The 21,490-nt window shown below is 40.4% G+C and overlaps 1 protein-coding gene across 1 annotated transcript in view; it reads left to right on the forward strand.

Moving 5' to 3' along the window:
- The window catches only part of CA10 (carbonic anhydrase 10), a 213,555-nt gene that overhangs the window by 19,915 nt on the left and 172,150 nt on the right, over nucleotides 1-21,490 (forward strand). The window contains exon 3 of the mRNA XM_066566019.1: nucleotides 19,250-19,324. Within this exon, the coding sequence (XP_066422116.1) occupies nucleotides 19,250-19,324 (75 nt within the window). The remainder of the gene's footprint in view (nucleotides 1-19,249; nucleotides 19,325-21,490) is intronic.

A 21,490-nucleotide genomic window follows, 5' to 3' on the forward strand; every position in this document is an offset into this window, starting at 1 on the left:
ACCTCTTCAGAAACATTCAGGGAATGAAACTGAAACATACTGGGAGTTTGTATTGTGTGCTAAAAATCCGTTATACTTGTACCTTGATATGCCAGGAAGTCTGGTTGACATGGCCTTTCATGGCACTGCCGGTTGGCTTCAGTTAATGAGCCTTTGAGGGTTTTCTTCAGCACTGAGGGTCTCAGCAGTAGCCCTTTCTCTCTAAGCTCAGTCCTAAGTGACGGGGTGAGGGAAAAAATATCAAACAGCCATCTTAAGGAAAGCATAAAACAAAGCCAGTTTTCCCCTCCTTTTACCCAGCTTTTCTACTTCCAGCTACGAGCCTCAGCTGAAGTTCTAACAGATATCTGACCTAGGAACCATAAGGTTCTTCCTGATTGTTGGGTGCAGATCTGGATTCAGATCATGTTCTGTTGAAGTCACTGCGGATTTGACCAGATGCAGTGGAGGAGAAAGAAGATCAAGCCCTTAACAAGACAGCTTTTGTGTCTGCTCAGCAGAGATATCACAGCCTTGTAAGGAGAGTGGTCTTCTTGTTCACTGTGGTTTAGAATAAAGGTTGGGAATCTTTTCCATCATGAAGTCCAGACAGGTCTTTTTGATACCTTTTTTAGAGGAAAGAACAAACACTAAAATTCATCTCATTTTTGTCATGTTACTGTAGGATACTGTTAATGTGACTGTGGACCTTACGTAACTTAGGGGCTTCATCCAGCCCCTAAAGTGCTGATTAATTTGTGTACTGAGGATCACAGACCATCCAGCTCTACTAATGCATGGAAAAGTATTAACAAATTTCGATATTAACCTTTTATAAAAGGATACCAGCATGTGTAGGACGTAAGTAAAACATGTCCTGTTCTCATGCATTAGGAATGACTGTGGTTCTTACTTCAAAGCCTGGAGAAGTATAAGCTATTAAAGTAGTACTTTCTACTTTTACAATACATTTTAGTCTAATATCTCAAAATATTTTCTACCACTCATTATATAGAAATAAAGAGATGCTGCTGCTCAGGGTGTACAAACCTCTTGGTAGGTCAGAGACAGCTGACTCACAGTTCACTGCCAAATCAGAATGGTCATGCTTTTTACTGCGTTTCACAGAGATAATTGCCTAGACAAACTATGAAGTAATGAAAAAATTCACAGGTCCAAATCTTGTATTATTCTTAAGACAGACTTATGTGAGGCAGGGCAGCTTGGAGCTAGTTGATACTCAAAATAGGGTAAATTATGCCAGTTTTTATTACACTACTTAAACTCAATACAGATGTCTCTGTTGAAATTTTAAGTGGATTCTGACCTCATTTATGCTGATTTATGGTTGAAATTGCTAGTAGTGTCACTACTAGCAGAGTAGTGACACTAACCCTGCTAGTACTGTACCAGTTTCTGTTGACTGACTTCACATGAATTGATTGAGCCTTTCTGGGTGTCCCCACAAGACTCTGACTTCATTGAGAAAGAGTGCTAGGAAGAAGGATGATGATGAATATATGATGAATGATACAGAATGCTTCTTTAGGTTGATAATTAACCAAAGGAAATAGGCCATTTTATGTCCCTCATGTCATTTATTACTGTCAACCACGTTTCAACAGAGCACCAGTGCAGATGATGCCACCCTAAATTCAAGAATGTTGCCAAGTGCAAATGGACAGAAAATGGTGCTATTGTTTAAGCAGGCTTTTGGAGTCCAAGGTTAATTTCTTTTTCTTAGTCTGTTTTTAGCATTTCTTGTCACTTTTTTTACAGCTGAGGTGACTGAAAAGTTGTTCAGTGAAGAGCAGAAAGACTGGCTCTTGACATTGGCAGTGGTAGGATTTTAAAATTGTTGTGCTTTTTGAGACAGTTAAAATTTGCTGACCTTCCAGAACACCTTGACATTTACTCAAATTCCAGCAGTTATCTGTGGATTCCCACTGTGTTTAATAACAACAGGATGGGGAATGCCTAACATTTTAATGTGTGCTTAGCCTCTGATCTGTGACATGTCTATGATTGTGTATTGAAAATTCTTTAAAAATGTCTGATGAAAAGTGGTTAGTGACCACTTTTTGATTATCAATTTAATTTCCAAAATGGAATGTCTAATCTTTGGGGCTTTGTTTTATACACAGTAATGTAGCTTGATGGCCCACAAAACCTTACTTTTTTTTTTTTTCTTTTACTCTTTGATGTAAAATAGCTACTTAAGGAATTAAAGGAAGTAATATATTGACATGCTTATGTAGTAAAGGTAGAGTTTGCTAAATGCCAGTCAGGCCAGTGTCATTTTACTTATGCCAAATATACCAAAAAGTTGAGCAATTGAATAAAATACCACCCAAAGGAGAAAAATTGTTCTTTTACTGTGAGCTGTTTCTGAGATAGGGGAGAGGGAAGAGTGTAGATCTCCTTTCCACTCAAATCCAATCTACTGTTATCCCTATAAAGACTGTTAGACTAAATATTGCCTTACAACTGCTGGGATAAATATTGAGCATTACTAGATTGCCATTGAAGAAAAGCATCTTTTAAGAAAGCCTGAACTCAAAGTTTATTATTTTGGGGTAGTCTCCTGGTTCTTTGGGAGTAAACAGATACTACTTATTTCATTACCATCCGAGTTTGCTCTTTGCACTGTCCTGACATCTCCCACTCACTCAGGCTTGCTTTCTGAGGGCAGAAAATAATCAGCTAGAGTAAATATCATCACCATTGTGTGAATGTGCTCCTGGCATAGACCTACATCCAACCAGCAGAGCTGGGCAGCAGCAGCACAAATCCAGTGCCACATTCTTCAGCTCTTCTTCAACCCAGCTGAGGGTTGAGAAAATCACAGTTAAGGAAATTCCTCCTCAGAAAGAAAGATTCTGATGCAGATGGGTCACAAAAAACATTGTGTTTGTTCTGTACTGGTAATTGGTGCATATTTGAAATCATCAGGAGAATTCCTATCAGTCTGAGTGCTTTGGAATGCCCCAGGTGTAAGCTGCTGTGAGAGCAGCATTTATCAAAGTGTCGTGTTCAGCAGAGTGCTGCGTCAGTCTTGTTAAATCTGATTAATCATCACATGGACAAGAAAACTGTTGGAGTTAGACTGGTTGCTGGCATTACTTAGAGGAGAGTTACAGACTCAAGTTCCTTATGCTGTGCCAATAAGAGGACCATAAAAACACATGAATTGGAGAGCCAGGGAAAGAGAACATGATCTAACTTTGGGAGCTGGAGACACGCACAGAAGGGATTTGGCCAAAAGTCTGACAGAATAGTTTGAAGCAGCTGCAGCTTGGTTAAACTGTTTGTTCTCCAGTGCAATAATGGGGTCGTCCAAGTGACCTGTATTTTACACTGGCTGTACTGTATGACCACAACAACTTCCTGGGGGCTAAAAAAAAACCAACAAAAAAAAAAAAAACCAAAACAAACCAAAAAAAAAAACCCACAAACAAAACCAGTCTTATCAACATATTGCTGCACAAAGTTGTGTTGGGGAAAAACAAAGAGATGCCACAGACACAGTACCATAAGGGTTTAAGAAAACACATGATTCCTTTTAGGTACATGACTGGATTAACTCCAGTCGTGTGGAAGGGTGAGGATGACTTTGAGTAACATAAAGTCAGTTGGCATCTTCTGGTACTGTGCTTAGGTTCCTGTGTAGCTGAGGGAAAACCTGGCTTTGCCTCATGCCAGTTGCTGTGAAACTGGCCTGGGATGAAGTTGAAAACTGGGTAAATGACCTTAGTGTGAGTTCCTTGCCATTCTGTCATTCAGTTTTGACCCTAAGATTCTATCTAACAGTCTGAAAATCAAATTTACAGAATCAGTGGTATTGTTTGTTGCATAATTGTATGGTCACCCAGCCAGAGATGGTGGACTTTGCTTGTGTGCAGGATTCATGAGCCCTCACTGGGTTTCCCTGGTGGTCACTGTAGAGTTTCATGAATAGCTCAGCAGGAATTTATGCCAAGGGCAGAACCAAGATGAATTAGTTCAATGTCTCCTGACAATTTTAATATCTCTGAGGCTAATGTCAAACTTCCTTATTTTGTGTTGACACAAGCAATATTTTGTTTATTATAGATTAATTTCAGTATTCCAGGTATTTATTTAGAAACTGGTAATCTCCTGAGTTGTTTGCATAGCATTCAGGAAGTTATTTCAAGTGGGCTTGAAGATTTCTGAGGCTGGCTGAGATCCTATGCATGAAATTCAGTATATTCTACTTCGAAGATCAACAGACTGGAAGTAACTGGAATCAGACTTCTCCTGTCAGCATCATTACTGATTTTTGTGTGCCTTTCCACCCTTTCTTTGGCTTTTTCATTTGTACCTCAGAACTTTTCTTTGCCTGTAAATCCAAGGCTTGAGTGGGAAAGGCTGAAAAATGGCGAAGGAGGTGAGTACAAGAGACACTGTGTTTAGGAATTAGATCTGTAGGTACACATATCTCATTGTTTTGTTTTCTCCTCCACAGCGCTCAGCATATGAGGGAGACTCAGCAGGCATTTTTTAATGGATAATCAGGTATGGGCTGGCTGTGTCTCCAGGGTTTGTAGTATGTTATGCAGGCAGCTGCACAGCAATGAATTTGCCAGGGTTATTATTCTGCTTTGTTCATTGAAGCAGTCTCTGATCAGAAGTGAGTACAGTAAGAATCTTAACTGAAAGAAATAAAGCCACTCTGAATTGGCATCAATTCAAGGACATTTCCTTCTATTCTGGTATTTTGAAAGCTGGTGTACTGGCCCTCTAGGAGTTACTGCTGTTAGAGTATATTGTTTTGTGCTGTTGCATTGTGGTTGTGGTTTTTAAGGTTAAAATCTATTTCTGTTAATAGATGGACAACTGTTTAGTATTTTTATAAATTAAATGAGGAAGCCAGGGAGTATTATTGATGGCCAGGCATCAGAAACTTGAACAAGATGGTGTAAACTTGAACAAGGTGTAAAGCTCTCCTCTCTTCAAAGGACATTGAAAACTCCTAGTTATCTCTGCTTCAGATACCCCAGGCTTGAAAGAAAGGAAACACATACATTTAAAATCTGTGACTTGTATTTCCAGTTCCTTGGTTTTGCCCTCACAAGAAAAAAATTCTTTCCTCTTGCTACTGGAAGAATAAATGATTGCCTGAAACTTTAGTGGATTTTGACTTTGAAGAAAAAGGACCACACAGATGAAAAGAGGGAAAGCTTGGAAACCCCTGATGAAATCTCTGCAGTAGCATAATTCTCCTTACATTTCTTTTGAAATAGATACATTTTTAAAATTCCTACATTTGGTGGCTTCTACATTTTTTTTCTTTTATCTGTATCCAAAGTCTCATATGTCAAAAGACTGGTGGGCAAAGCCATGAGCAATAGGTACTTAAATGAAGGCAGGCTTTTTTTTCTTCCTGGGATTTCTGCATCAGTAATTTAGAAAGCAATTAAAATTCCAGACCAGAAAAATTAAGCAGGCAGGTTCATCACAGCCAGCATGAAACATCTTCCATCTTAACTTCAGAACTAAAATGGAGAGGGAAAAGAAGCAAATCCAAATTACTGCTTTTGACTCATGGCTTAAGTAGTTGGGAAGGATGAATAGGGGACACCCTTGCAAGGATCAGGAAGCCAAGAAATGCAGTTGGGCTCAGAAGGAATTCAAGATGCACTGTTTCTAGTCAGGAATATTGTTAGTTGGGATAGGATAACAGAATAGCTGTATCCAAGTGCCAGAGTAACACTGCTGCCTCAGGAATCAGCCCAGAGAGTGGGAAGGAAATGACTTCTTCCAAGATTAGTGGATAAACACAACTAGATGGATGGTAGAAATACTCTCTGGGCAATAGTCCACAGAACTGCAGGGAACCAGAAATCGTTGGCAGGGAGGTATGGAGAGTGATTTTTCTCTTGGCAAGGTTGGGATCATGACAAAGTAAAAAAAAAAGTATTTTAAAAAAGTTCTTTCACATCTTTACCTGACACGCAGGATAAACAGTGCTTCCAAGCTGGTACAATTCTTAGGAATGTCTTTTGAAAATAGTCCCAAGTATGGGACTATAAAAGCTGTGTGTTTAGGCAGTTGGTATGGATGCCGTCAATGTAATATCTAAGCAGTAATTAATGAATTGGAATGTTGACACACAACATGGCTGGCAACTGGGATGAACAAAACATGTTTTCTTATCTGTCTTGCCTTATTCTGGCAGCTGTTCTGACTAGAATGTCTTTTCCTCCTGCTCCTCAGTTCCTCCACTGCAGGTTCAGTTTTTCCATAATGGTTTCCCATCTCTTGTTTTAGAAGTCTAAAAAAAGCTGCTCTTCCCTTTCCTCTGGGTTTGGATAACTTCTAATCCTAACATTATTGTTTGTGTAGGGTAAACAAGTAGAAGTAAAAAGTATGCTCCATTTTATCCATCAAGGTTACTCTTCATTTGGGCTACAGGTTGGTGAGTGGATTGAGGTGTTGATAAGGTTACTTAATTTTCTTCTCTACTTTTCTAACCTTCATGTTGTGTTGTAAATTCAAATTAAGCAAAGTAAGTTACTGCTGGTGGCACACAGTGTTCAAGTTTATCTTGGGACCAGTTTAATACAAATTGGATTCTGGGCTTACTCTTAATTTTATTAAATTATTTTGGGTTCATTAATGGTGTGGTCGGGAAGCATAATGGCACTTCACAATGCAGCATCGCTTTGGATGATGCAGAGCTAGATTATCTACTGGCTTTTCGAGGACTCTTAAAACTCGTTGCTCTAACTTCCCCCAAACATCTCAGAAGCAAATATCCTTCATTAATCTTTTTTCTTGCCTCCAGTGATAAACACTTATTTTTCACAGTTTTTCCAGGAATGTGAGTGAAGAGAGCATAAAAAATCCCTATATTGTTAATGTGGACCTTGGACTTCTTTTATAACCTATGACATGTCATTGTTTGGTAGCACACAGAAACAGACCTGATGATGTTAACCTTTTGGGACAGTTTAAAAGGAGTTTCATAAGTTCATTGCTATTCCAAGATTCTGCTACACTTGCCATGTATAAACTGTGGTGGTGATGGTGAGGAGCAATTGCAATAAAGCCATACTGTTTCAATTTTCTGTCATAATGCCACTGCCTCAGTGGATCCATAGCTTGGCTTATCATCTTAACACTAGATTGCTTCTTGATGCTAGAAAAGATGTTATTATATGGTGTCCTGTCCCACTGTAAAAGGGGAGTCATGGAGGATTCTTTTTGATAGATTTCTCGGATGAAAATAAAGCACAAACGCAGCAATATTATATCTAAGAACTGTTTATTGATAAAAAAGGGTATATTTTCCTACCAAAAGGGGGCCAGAAAAGAGAGCAGAGAGGAGGGAAAAAGAGAGACGGAGAGAGAAACAGAAGACAGGGATAGCATTACTGAAAGAACCCTGGTGCTCTGTCAGCATCAGCTCGGCAGACGGGAGCAGGCGTGCTGGAAGCTGGGGTGAGTCTGCGGGGCTCCTGTGGCGGGCTGGGTGCGATTTCCAAACAGCAGCAGGCTGCGTGTCCCTTCCATTGGCAGAGAACAGGCTGCCCTGGCCACAGGCGCGCTACTGGAGCAGCCGCAGACCCCAGGATCATGGGGGCAGCAGCCACAGCTGGGTGCAGGCAGCAGCTGCTCAGTGAGGGGAACAGCGGAGCACCAGGCCCTGGCTGGCACTGGGGCCATGGCTGCTCAGTGAGGGGAACAGCGGAGCACCAGGCCCTGGCTGGCACTGGGGCCATGGCTGCTCTGTCAGGGAACAGCGGAGCACCAGGCCGTGGCTGGCACTGGGGCCATGGCTGCTCTGTCAGGGAACAGCGGAGCACCAGGCCGTGGCTGGCACTGGGGCCATGGCTGCTCTGTCAGGGAACAGCGGAGCACCAGGCCCTGGCTGGCACTGGGGCCATGGCTGCTCTGTCAGGGAACAGCAAAGCACCAGGCCCTAGCTGGCACTGGGGCCATGGCTGCTCAGTGAGGGGAACAGCGGAGCACCAGGCCCTGGCTGGCACTGGGGCCATGGCTGCTCTGTCAGGGAACAGCGGAGCACCAGGCCCTGACTGGCACTGGGGCCATGGCTGCTCTGTCAGGGAACAGCGGAGCACCAGGCCCTGGCTGGCACTGGGGCCATGGCTGCTGCTCTGTCAGGGAACAGCGGAGCACCAGGCCGTGGCTGGCACTGGGGCCATGGGTGCTCTGTCAGGGAACAGCGGAGCACCAGGCCCTGGCTGGCACTGGGGCCATGGCTGCTCTGTCAGGGAACAGCAGAGCACCAGGCCGTGGCTGGCACTGGGGCCATGGCTGCTCTGTCAGGGAACAGCGGAGCACCAGGCCCTGGCTGGCACTGGGGCCATGGCTGCTCTGTCAGGGAACAGCGGAGCACCAGGCCGTGGCTGGCACTGGGGCCATGGCTGCTCTGTCAGGGAACAGCGGAGCACCAGGCCCTGGCTGGCACTGGGGCCGTGGCTGCTCAGTGAGGGGAACAGCGGAGCACCAGGCCCTGGCTGGCACTGGGGCCATGGCTGCTCAGTGAGGGGAACAGCGGAGCACCAGGCCCTGGCTGGCACTGTGGGTTGTGCATGCTGTGGGCAATGTGGGAAGCAGCGGCCACGGCTGGGTGCAGGCAGTGTCTGCTCCATTGCAGAAGTAGCAAAGCACAGGGCGTCCGTGGCAAGGAGCTGCGTCGTGGAAGTGCTGAAACAGGGCAGGACGTGTGGACAGGGAAGACAGCCAGGGAAGAAGCAGGACCGCAGAGAGAAAAAGGCGAGGGCAGGAGGAGGGCCAAGCTAACCATCCAGACGAGCCCCCACTCCCTCCACGGAAACAAAGAAACTGGCTCCCTGCTTGTGTCGCAGTTAACTGGTTTTATTTGCCAAGTCTCCTCCCAAAGCCCTTTTTTCCCAGGCATCTGGGCAATTTTTGCCCCGCTGGCCAGTGGGGGGGTCACTCACAGCCCCATAATGGAAGTCTCCTCTCCCTGGACTGGCTGCCAGGAGAACCTTCCCCAGGGACAGGGCTAACAGCACATGTACAGTCTTTACAGGAATTCTTCACCTCATGAGTAGCATATGTTGAGGCATAAATAAAAATCAGATTGGTCCCTCTCATATGGCCAGAAAAACATATTTTTTTTTACTTGGTGATCTCAGAAAACTCCAGGACATAAAGTTTTAAGTGCTGAGGATTTAGGTTGTCCAGTGAGCTGTGAGATGATCTGGATTAGTGCCCTGTCAGCCCCAGGATGACTGAAAATCTGGGACTCTGAATCCAGGTCAATATAATGAAAATAATTTTGCCTCTCCTTTGCCATTAGCTTTTGAAGGATGGTGTTGTTTGTCACATTGCTTTTGCTTGGGTGTCAGCCAGGAGAAAAGGATTCTGCCTGTCTCAGGCATGGGCATCAGTTTGTGTTGACTCAAGTTGAGTAAAGTTTGTACAAGACCCACAAGCTGCCACTCCTAGTTCTGCTGGGTTCTCAAGGGACATTGAAGGCACCCCTTCCCCTTTCTCAGTTATGTCCCTTGTCAAAACCATGGGAAATGGTCATAATAATATTGCTTAAGCATTTTGAACTCTCTGTATAATATTAATCTCTTTAAAATGTTTCCAAATCGCGTTATGGACTGCAAGTTTCTACATGCTGCAGAATTCCATGGGATTCGAGGCTATGTGTATTTTCTAGGATCAAGCACCTGATAATGATGCCATACCTTTATTTTTGAGGTTAATTGGAAGACCTTGATTTTTTACCCCTTGAGTCTGCCTAAGCAGTAATGAATACTTATTCTGGACACAGTCCTTTCATAGGAAGACTGCTGAAGAAGCAATTTCTCTTTCCTGAAGTGAGAGATTTGGAAAAACAACAAAAAAAAATGTGCCTGTGGTAGCTAACAGGACAGTCCCCAATTGTTTGTGCTACTCCTGATGAGTAATTTTGTGTTTAGAGAGTGGAGAGAGCAGCTGCGGGCAGAAACCCAATGAGACATTGATACTTGAATGTGCTGCTCAGGAAGGAACTTAATGGTTTCCTTTTAGAGGAAACCCTATTAATTTAGCATTAATAATGCATTGAACTTTAAAGCCTCAAGGATATTGAGGCCATTTCTTTGAAGTTGCCGAGTGTCCCCAAACCATGCTGAAATTGATAATTGGTGGGAGTGGAGGGTGTGCAGTGTGATGGAAAATATGAGCTGCTGTGAAGTTGGTATCGTAAGATACCTTGCTGCTTGTTATTGCATTATTTTATAGAGGTTTTCAGACTTTATATCTAGACATAATTAAACAACTCAAGGGAGAGGAATTAACATAACATAGAATAGGCTGATGGGTGTGCTGATGCTCCCATCAGAGATTCGGGGAAACACCAAGACAGCCAAATTATATTAATGTGGTTTGGGTCCCCTGAAGCCCTGAGTGTGCCATCAGTGACTGAGGCGAAAGGTGGTGAATTCCCCACTCCTTGCAATCAATATTATGTTCCAGTTACTGCTATACAGCTATATTTTTTCCCGCAACATTTCTAACAATACTTCAGCTCTGGAGAAGTTTTGACTCTTGTGCCAGAGAAGGAAGAGAGCAGTACCTCCTTCAAAAGTAATATGAACCCCATAGATATGAATAGGATCTGAGGAAGCACAGACTTGCATCCCTAGTTGGTAGTAATTTCTAGGTAAAACCTTTGGTATTCTTTCACTCAGAGCTGCTCAACTTCCTCAGACAGCAATACAGAAGTTCTCTGTCTCTCAATTGTTCCAGAAGTGAAATTTTGCCAAAGAAAACACAAAACATGTATTATTTTAAAAATTGAAGCAAATAACATTGTGTAATGCTTCCTTCCCCCAGAAAGTTCTTGGGGAGGGCAAACACTGTCTTTTACATTATGTGGTCTAACTCCTGAACATGTGTTTTAGTCACATTAAAAGGAAAGCAGCTTTTTAGGGGTGTTTGATATTCTCCAAATTGAGTTAGTGGTGAAGAGTTTAATGTCCAGTTGGGAGTTCTTCATGAACATTATTGGGAATCATTCCTGCTTACAGATAAGCTTATTTCAACACATTTGATAATATTAAGAGGTCAGAAGAAGTTGTTAAATAATTTTATTTCTACCCTCCTAAAAAGCCAGCTACAGGGGACCAGTAGGTGCAACAGTTTGGTTTGTTACAGTGTAACACCACATTGTCACTGCTCCCTGCATCCATATGAGCCTGCCTCTGTGAAATCTAACCTTTTGGCCAAGGTTTATAATTGGAATCTTATCAGAAAACAAAATCATAATAAACAGAAAATAGACAGAATAGTCAAGTCTCTGTGCCAGAGCAGAGTTCCAATTGTAGTGCCTTACTTTTGCCCTCAGATGTGATAAAATCAGGTCTGCTTTTCTTGTGTCGAATATTGCTTGGAATTCACAGCAGCAGTGAGAGCTTTTTCACGTGGGAATGGAGGAAGAAGGATTTATGGAATTGGAAAGTATTAACTTAATGAAAGAGCATTTGTATGTTTTTTGAGCAAAATGTTACCCGAAAAAAAAAGGAAAAAGAGAAAAAAAATGGCCTAGCTGATGAAAGCATTTTATTTATTGGTGCCTTTATAATCCTTTGTTTTGCTTCTCCTCTCTCAGCATATGCTGATGCCCACAGTGTCGGCTGTGAGATTCATAAGCAGGCCAGCCTTTCTTGTCCTGTAGCTATTCATCTATAAATGATGCTTTATTTTGTGCCTGAAATGTCTGTTGTTAGGGTCTTTTAATATAAAAAGGCTGCATAAAAACATCTTAAATACAGCTGCAATTATGTACAGACTTGTTTTATACAAACTAAATATTAATTATAGAGGGTCACATCTTTAGCTTATTGGAACTAAGCACTATCTGTTTAGTTCCCCTACTGCCAGGTCCACTTTGTACATGTGTATCATATTTGCTTTAAGAGGCGTTTGTTGGTGTGAGCCAAAAACTGGTACTTGTTATAACTGAAGGTGTTGAAAGTTGTATTTTAGATTGAGCAAGTCTATCTTCCCTCGAAATTTTAGGTAACCTACCCTTGGGTTTAGCAGTCCACAAAATATCCATGTAAAATTCAGAAATCAGAACTACTTAAAATAATTACAAAGCAGGTGTTGCATAAGATTGTGGAAATGGAGTTCAGCAAAAACAATAAAAATTTTTCTCACCGCTTTTATTTTTATTTTGTTTTAAACTGCCCTGTCCTTCCTGTTATCTACAGGACTACATTTCTGTTAGGACTCATTATGTTCTGAAACACTGCAGGGAAATTCCTCTAATTTTAATCTGTGCCATTAGGCACAGGCATTTTAGATTACTCATCAGTGACTGAGTAAGACACCTTGAGTGTGAGGAAGCTGCTCATAATGAACTCTGATGGAAAATTGAGTAGCATTAAATAGCTAAAGCAATAGGCTTATGCTGGCTGGGAGGGAACCAGGATAAGGTTTCTAAGTGAAGATCACACCAGCATCTAACACCATGTAAATATATCTTCCACTTGCAGTGTTCACCACTGTAATCACAGATTTGAGGATTTCTTTTTCTTGTAGCAGACCCTCTGCCATTTTTCTGTGAGTTTCCTATCAAAGCATTAGCAATGACTTAATGTTACACTAAGATTATTATGAAACTAATGGCTCATAGTTGCAGCTGGTTTTATTTTTAATAAACTCATAACTATGCAGAGGGGCAACAATGATAAAAATGTTGTCATATACTTACTGCCAGGCCAATACTGTCAGGTTATAAGCAAGGCTTCTATGATGTAAGATGAGATAAACCTGCAGAATAATTAATAGAGCAATCAGAAGAGCTCAGATCAATAAAATACAGGTGAAGAAAAATCTTTTCCTAACTGCTGCAAGCCTGATTCTTCCCCAGCCTAACATTTTTCATCTGTGTGAAATGGCAGTAAAGTGAATGGAGAATTCTGATCTGGCAGGGTTCTACTCTTGGCTCAGGCTCATATGTGAGTGACATAAATGGTGCCATCAGATAAAAGCCTTTCTGTGATTCATGAAAGTATAGAACGTAAATAAGTAATGTAGAATGGCTTTTTTATATCTTGCAAATAAGCATATTTACTGAGGAGTGTTCTGTATTCGCTGCAGCTTTTTATATAATGTCAACATCAGCATTCCAGCAAGATGAAGACTTCTTAGCACTGCAAATGCTGTGCAGATATTCCAGCATCTGCATCATGATACCTGGTATCCAATACAATGCTATCAGATAATTTTAAAATCCATTTATTCACCTAGTAAGAGCTTTTCTTTTTTGAAACATGAGGCTACTCACTTTAGCCTCTAAGCTCGAGAGAGTTAACTGCTGACTTTATGGGTCATTGGCACCTTTGCTGTTTGCATTTACTGTGCATTTTTATGATCCTATATGATGCTGTTTCCTTGTGCATGGAAGCCACTAGGAAACAAGAATGCACAACAACTTGCAGAACTTAACCTGTAATTGTATGCTCCACAATGAGACATACCTACAGTAATCTGACAGAATGAGAGCAACACATGTCATATAAGCTTCAAATAAATATTATTTCCTCTGCAGCAGCTTTATTGAAAGAGATCTGACATAATGGTGTTGTATCAGAAAAGCTACTAATCTCAGATACCAGAGATTTCAGTGCTAGAGGAGGGAACACTGCACAAATGGAGGTCATTCAGTATCCTCAAGCACTTGGACAACTTTGTCATTTTGGACTGTTCCTCCTAATGGCAGAATGCAGTGCTACTGCTAAAAATGGTTGCAGAGCTCCTTGCAGGTAACCTTCAGTGTCTGTTCAGAGGGGCTTGTTTATTTTCATATCTTGCAAAACCAACAGTGTTTCTACGAAGCAAAAGCCGTACTCTGGGTTTTAATGGTAAAAGCAGGAGCCTTGGAGGTTACACAATGTCGGGGTTTTTTTGTTTTTTAAGATATTTAACCCTCTTCAGAAATACAGGATTGCTTTCTAGACCCTTCTCCCCCTGCCAACAAGGAGCTGCTGCCATGGAGGAGCTGCAGTGTTCTGGTAGGACCACAGCAGTGTCAGAGGCCACACAGAGAGACCATGTGTCTCTTTATGTGGTCCTTGGGTGGAAGAATTGCAGGAAGAGGTACAGTAGTTTAACTGAAATCAGAAGGATGCTGAGAGAATTTTGCTATTTTCATGTGTCACGAGATAGCACATAGGAAGAATCCATTTCCTTGGCAACAATTGTTGAGCCATAAGGTTGAACCTGTTTACTCAGGCACAGAGCCATTCTGTCAGATGGGTATTAATACTCCAATTGCAGAGAGCCTGTTTGTATGTGCATCAGGTGTGTGTGTCCCAGATAGGATTCTCAGCAAGGATGGTCCATATGGCTGTTCATTCTAATTTTATATTCCCTTGTACCATTACTAATCCAGGTATGGGTCTGATTATGTGTCAAAAATAGGGAACAGCTTTTTCCCCCTTTGGTAAGTCCTCTTGCCCACTTGCATAAGACAGATTGGAGTGATGGTTTTGGAGAAGTTTCTGGAAGACAGACTTTTCTCCCTGGCCTTACCAGACTTCTTCCTTCTTCATTCAGAGAAATTAGAGCTTTATAATTTTTTTCCCTTTTTAAGTTAAGTCCCTGTGGGCTCCATGCAAGTAAATCTTTGGCACCAAGCTGGATTTCACATGCACTGCAGAGTGGAAATCTGTGTTCAGTCACTCTCTGCATTACTTTGCAGGATATTTTGCCTGGACTGCTATAAAATGTTGAGGTTTCAGAGTTCAGGAAAGAGCACAGCACTGGAGATTGTCGCCCTAACTGCCCCCTCACAACCCCACCTGCCTTGCCTCTTGGTTTCCTCAGCAGACTCAGTTCTCTGTACATCAACAGTGCTGCTAGCATTGCTCTTGTTCTACTTTAGATAAAGCTAGGGTACAACATCTTAGTTTAATATCGTATTTCCCGTGTTTCATTTTCATGTGAATTGAAGACATAAGGATCTGATATCTGAGGAATGTGTGGAGTGATGCCAGGTCATGCTCTTCTCTGATAGCTGAAGCAACTGCACTGGCATCCAAATATTTAGTACAGAGCTTTGATAATCTAGTTTCTTGCTCATTTCATGCAGCCTGTTCCATACTAATGAAGCAGATATGAAAAAAATGTCATAAAGCTATTTTTTCCTGCTATTCCTTTTGGAATTAGCTATTGTAAGTATTGGGGTAACCCCACTGAAGCAGAACTGCAGAGCCAGCATATTTCGATTTTGGTTTAATATAAACTCCAAATAATGGATTATATTTCTCTTCTGGACCTTGCATGTATCATTCAGATTGCCCCAGAGTGGGAACAAACAATATATTTTTCAGTTGTATACATTTTGGTGAATGCTGATATTAGGCAGCTGCATCTGAAAATACCCGTCCTACCCTAATTCTTAGCTTGCTTTTACCTCTCTCTCTCTACATATATATGATTTTTTCAGCTACTTCTAAAATGCATATGCCTCTTCCTGGCTGAAATGATTTGAGCTGTGTGTATGACTACAAGGTGCACTTTAATGCAGTGTAATTTCCTGGGAAATTTTAAGTGGAAGAATTATGGCTCTCTCTACTTTGTTGGGACTCTTTAGTATCCTCTCCTACTGCCATTTTGGAATCCTTAAGAACTTCTCCTCCTGAGGACATGAAAGCAAGTGTTGAGATAAAAAAAAATTGCAGTTCAGACTGGATAGTAACAATTTTCTGCTCATATATTTTGATTGTGGGTTGGGATTTGCCATTTTGCAAATGTTTGTACAGTGCGGTCTAGCACAACTAAGCCATGCACAGTTGGAGTTCTCCAGGCAATGTTATAAAAACTAAAATATGAGGAAAATTTCATCTGCAGTCTGTAAACGGTGCACAGTGGAACAGTCCTTTCAGTGTAACCCATCACTACTCAGTTAATGGGACAACATCTATTCTGCAAGGAGAAATCTGTGTCCACATGTACCCCAACCCACTGGCATGGCTGGATTTTGGTAAGGCAGCGTATTGGTCCTTCTGTCAGTACATTTCATTAAAGTACATTTAATTGACAAGTTTTACTTTTGTTTCTGCAATATGCAGTCAGTTAAATCATAAATACTATTTTGTAACTTGATAGAACAGTATTTAATGGTCTTTATCTTGTATCCCTTTTAGGCTGAATTTCACATCCTCTTCATAATTTTTAATGACAGCAACAATTTTTATTACACTACTGGAACTTTTCCCAGGGTAGTTGTGTTTTTCCTAAATAATATGTGATTTAGAACTGAAACTGCAGCAAAAAGCTGTTAAATCCAGTATCTTCTGTAACTGCAAATGTATGTAAAAAAAAAATTTGGCCCTAGTGAAAGAGATTGAAAGTGTCTTAAAAAGAAGACAACCCCAAAATCTAAGTCAAATGGTGCACAAGGTAGCAGAGCTTTCTGTAGCTCAGGGAGAGTTGCTCTAAGTAGGAACGTACCAAGCAAACCACAGGTGAAGGCAGAACATATTGGTATATCAGCTCTTTGCTCTTATGGAGATCAGCTGAACGTTTGTCTTGCTGCGTGTCTGTGTGCCCTTTAGAAAATGCTTCCAATTAATAGTGACTTTACATTTTGACCACAAAATTTGCTCGAATTCCAATTTAAAGACAAAGAGAAGTGATGATGAAGAACAGCAAACATGAGCAATCAAGACCTTTCTGCTCTTGGCTTTTCAGGACTTTGGAGAAATCATTTAGGCAACAAGTCTTATCAGGGGCAAACCTCATACAAAGCTTAGGCTTTTTGTTGCTACAACCTTCAGAATACTGATCGGAGAAGCCTTTTCTTGTGTTCCTCCATTGGGCTCCCAGATGCTCTCACACTGAAAGAGCTGCATGTCAGAGACATCAGTCACAAGCAAGTTTTTGGCAAGTTACCTGGGTGGCTGAAGCGGGGGAACAGGCGTGGATGCTCCAGAATTTGTCAGTTGAAATACATGAGAAAATCTTTTGCCAAAAAATAGCTCACAAAATGTATAGAGCAAAATTGAGTGTTAATGCTGGTGCTGGCTAGCTTTGCTAACTTCTTGCAGTGCAGATTTGCCTGTGGAACAACCAAAACCAAATGTTTAGGTGACCTTAGCCAAGGCAGCAGGTTTGGACACCATATGCCTGTCCAGTTCGAACTCAGAAAAGCCTTTTTCAACCTGTCTATTTGGTGTGCCAGTGAAGGATTGGCCGATATCTATATATTATGATCTCTTGACAAAAAGCAACTTAATATTAAATCAGGTGAGGTTGTCAAAGGGAGCAATCCTGTAGCTGGTTGGGACATTTGGACCAAAGAACTTCATAAAGCACCTTCTGAACCCCAAGAATTGGAGATTCTTGGTTCCTTAACAATGGATTTCTCTCTTACATTTTCAGATGGCAATTGGCGAGAGAATGATCCTCTGAAATACAGTGTCACTCCCAATTACCCTACTTACAGAAACTCAAGTTTTTGGTGTAATTACTCAGATAGTTGGAGTGGACTTTCTGGGGTTGACCAATATCCATGACAGTTATGAAAAGGATATTCGTTCATTTGTGAAGATAGGGCTTGAAAAGATATTCCATCATGCCTTGAAGGTAGTCCATGTAGTATTGGACAACTTACTATACTAGCAGCTAGTGCTAAGACAGTCATTAAGAAAAAACATAAAGGAAAAAGATTTGTCCATCAATACTAAGAAAATTGCAACAGTGATTTTAGGCCCTGGAAAGCTGCGAAAAGAGTTTCAGCAGGTTTACTTCTATCCCAACTTGCTTCTGCCATGGCATTGAAACAGTTAGATCCAGTTAGATATTGGCTGAGTAAACAAACCAATGCCACATCCATTGCAGTCAGTGATATGCTGACAGACATCAGCAGTGTTAGATATGCTACCCTTCAAAATAGAGCAGCAATTGGTTTTCTTTTACTGGCACATGGACATGGTTGTGAGGAATTGAAGGATTGTGTTGTATGAATATGTCTGACCATTCTGAATCCATCCACAAAAGCATACAAAAGCTGAAAGATCTAACAGCTCAAATGAAAGAAGATGGTGAATCATGGTTAGATGATTTGTTCAAAGGATGGGGCTTTACACCTTAGTTAAGGGAACTTTATAAAATAGGTTTGTATATGTTAGTAGTTTTAAGTGGTGGTACTAGTAGTAGTACCTTAATATACTTTGGTGTGTGCGACAAATGATGGACAAAAATATCAAAGTTTTTATTGTATAAAAGAGAGATCTAGGAAATAAAATCACAGAAAGTTCTCAAGATCTTACAGAGATGGTAGATACAAGTATAGACATATATGAAGGCTTTGAATTAAGACCTTGGAATGGATGAGACTTATTAGAACTATAAATAGTAGCTACTATCAGATTTGACTTATATCCTTTGAATAGAGCAGATCTTTTATAGCATTAAAATTGCTGTGGTGTAAAATACTAATGCTTAAAGCAAGTAAGAGAGGTGCCTGAAACAAACAGAAATATGTATTGTAGTAGAGCTTTGTAGAGCAAGGTAGTTAATAAGAAACAAAGTTGAGTTTATCTGTGGCTGTACCAAGAGGGGGAAATGTGGGAAATAGTAAAGGTAAAAAGATTTCCAGAACACTGTAAAAGCAGGCCTTAGAAAAAGAAAGAACAGAAAACTTGGAACTAGCTGCAGCTGCAAAGTCTGAATGTAGAAAAAGTTACAATAGTAAGCAAGGACATGAAACAATAGCTTGAGTTTTAGGCTTGGCTAAGATAGACCTTAGACTCTAGAAAAATATGCTTAGCAAAATAGTTGAATGTTTTAAGCTTAATAATGAAGTATTGTGTATTGTTATTAGAGAGCATACAAGCAAGCATTGTGTGAAGCAGGTGTATGTGTACTTTTAGTGATTGCCTAGAACAATTTTAAGCTTTAGCAATATGCTGTTGGCTATAAAGTTTTTTAAATGCTCTGCAACAAATAAATCTTTGGCTGCTGCTGGCAAGGTGTGAGCTATTGCCATCTTTCTATTGTCTCAACCATGTAATAAGGTTGATGCTGCAATTCTTCCAAAGCAGAGTATATTTTACTGTGTGATGAACAGGGACAAAGTTCTCCAAGATACATATGCATAGTAGGATTCTATAGATTGAATAAAGATCACCTAGGAATTTGAGTGACTCTTCTGTAGAGGATAGTACCCTGTTTCAAATTCCTAAAATTTAGCTAATTAAGTCCTATGTTTTGCCCTAATTTTATAGTTTCTTTGATTATTTCTTTCTAGCTCAACAAAGTTCACCAAAAATCCATGAAGGCTGGTGGGCTTATAAGGAGGTGGTCCAGGGAAGCTTTGTTCCTGGTAAGTGGAATTTTAAAATTTCAGATTTACTTAGAAGTTTTTTTCACTGGAGTTAATATGGTTGGGTTTGGAGAAGATATTTTGGGTTGATTTGTTTTCATTGCAAAGATTTTTAGTTGACAAGTACTCAACATCGCATTATTGTGAAGTGCAGAAAGGTTTCTGTTAATCCATCATCCAAAGACTGTGGCTGTTTTTAAGGGAAGAAATCACTTTGATGACATTCCTGGTTTCTCTCAGTAAAACCAACGTGATGCTGCTTTGTGAGTGTATGTGTTCTGAATGTAGAAAAAGGAAAGGAACTGAAAAGTATTACTGTTAACTGAAATAATTTATCTGTTGCAGCACTTCTAGGTAATAGCATTTCTACAATTTTAGATTAGATTTTAGAGTAGATTAGGACAAGAACCCACTACATGCAATTGTCACTGATTTTTGTTTAGTGAACAAATTATGAATTAAAAAAATTAAATAACTAGGCTTCATTGAGATTTAGTAAATGATAAATAATCAAGTGTCAGCTAAATAGATTCTGTGCAGCATCTTTTCAGTGTGATTGAGATTAACATGCATTAATTGATGTGTATTAGCTATATCTTATAAGGTAAAGTAGTGCTTCAAGTTTTATCATGAATGCATCGAGAAAACTGCTACGTGATCCTTATTTTCTCTTAATAGTAGAAAATATTGTTTGGCTGTTGTGTGAGTGTTGCAATATGACATGAAATGAATGACACACACACATTGAGATGTCTAAGGTAAAAAAAGGGCTATTTATTTCTGAACTCTGATATTTATAGAATTTTAAAAATGGACCATGGATTGGAGGATGAAATTGCTACTTCTTTAACCACACTGGTTAAACTAACAGTCCATCAATTTTCTCCTCTTCTAGAAAGGAATGCAAACCAATCATTATTTACATGAAAAGTGCATGAGAAACTCCATTACAAAAATGAAAACATTGGAAGGTTAGAAGAACTTACAAGAACAGGGCGACATGTGAGCTATTCCTGAGGATCTGTAGATTTGACCTATCATCAGGTTCTTTCACTGTTGAGAGAACTGTTACAACCTGACAGTCATCTGAAATTCCCAAAATGCTGATTGCCTTGTTAAGAATTCTAGTGCAAATGAGATTAAGTATTTCAGCCCACACATTTCTGGCACTGAAATGGTTGTGAAAATCTACAGGCCTGGAGCTTAATTACATATTAATGCCACATAAAGTAGCTTTTCAGATGTACTTGAGATTGGTTTGGGCTGTCAGACACACTCCAGTGTATTGTGCATGTTTAGTTCCTCATAGTGACAGTAGGGGAAAAAACCTGGAGAATATAATCACCTGATTTCAAGATATTTCAGCCTTCCTGAGTTGCATAACCCAGGTAGATGCCCAGCAGAAAATGAATGAAAAAAATATTTGCTAAACAGGCCTAAACTTAAAGTTACTGAGAAAAATAATATAATTGTCAGAATGTGTAAGAGCCGTAATGAGGGATGTGGGACTCCAGACGATTTATTACATCTAAGTTGTCACAGCAGTCCAGAGTCGTGGTAACAGAGCCTGTGCCTACAGCTGTCAGCTCTAGCTGCAAACAAGCCTGAAGACCCTTTAATTTTGGTTTCAATGCGTTATATACTTTTCTTTGTTCAGCATCTTAATACAGAAGAACCATTCTATACCTTGACTTTTACCTATAGCCTGTCATAACTACTATAATTACCATATTCATGTTACTATTCTCCAATCACTAAAAGTTAGTACGTTACAGTTTAGGCTAGAAGTTGTTTTTCAGTTTTCTTGCGGTGGAAAATTCTGAGACCTTTTTTCTACTTGCAACATCGGCAGTCTTGTTTGCCTGTGGTATCTTTCTTCTTGGTAAAAACATCTTGTTTGAGGTGGGTTTATCCTTTGCTCTAAGCCATAAAATCCCTTCTAACTAACATACCCTTTGCCTTCTTAGTTATCCAGTAAAACTGGATCAGCAATTCTTTTCTTCTATATCAAAACCTGCTTTCATTTCTATTCCTTCTTCAGAGTCTACATTGAAAAATCTTTCTGCCAGGCATACATATCTGTGAGACTTTCTTGTCAAACTTTCATCCTTCCCAACAAGAATGTAAAGAAACCTGTGATCAGTTCATGCTTGTGGTGTTCTAGTC

This window comes from Molothrus aeneus, chromosome 26 (assembly GCF_037042795.1).
Source record: "Molothrus aeneus isolate 106 chromosome 26, BPBGC_Maene_1.0, whole genome shotgun sequence".
Taxonomy (NCBI): domain Eukaryota; kingdom Metazoa; phylum Chordata; class Aves; order Passeriformes; family Icteridae; genus Molothrus; species Molothrus aeneus.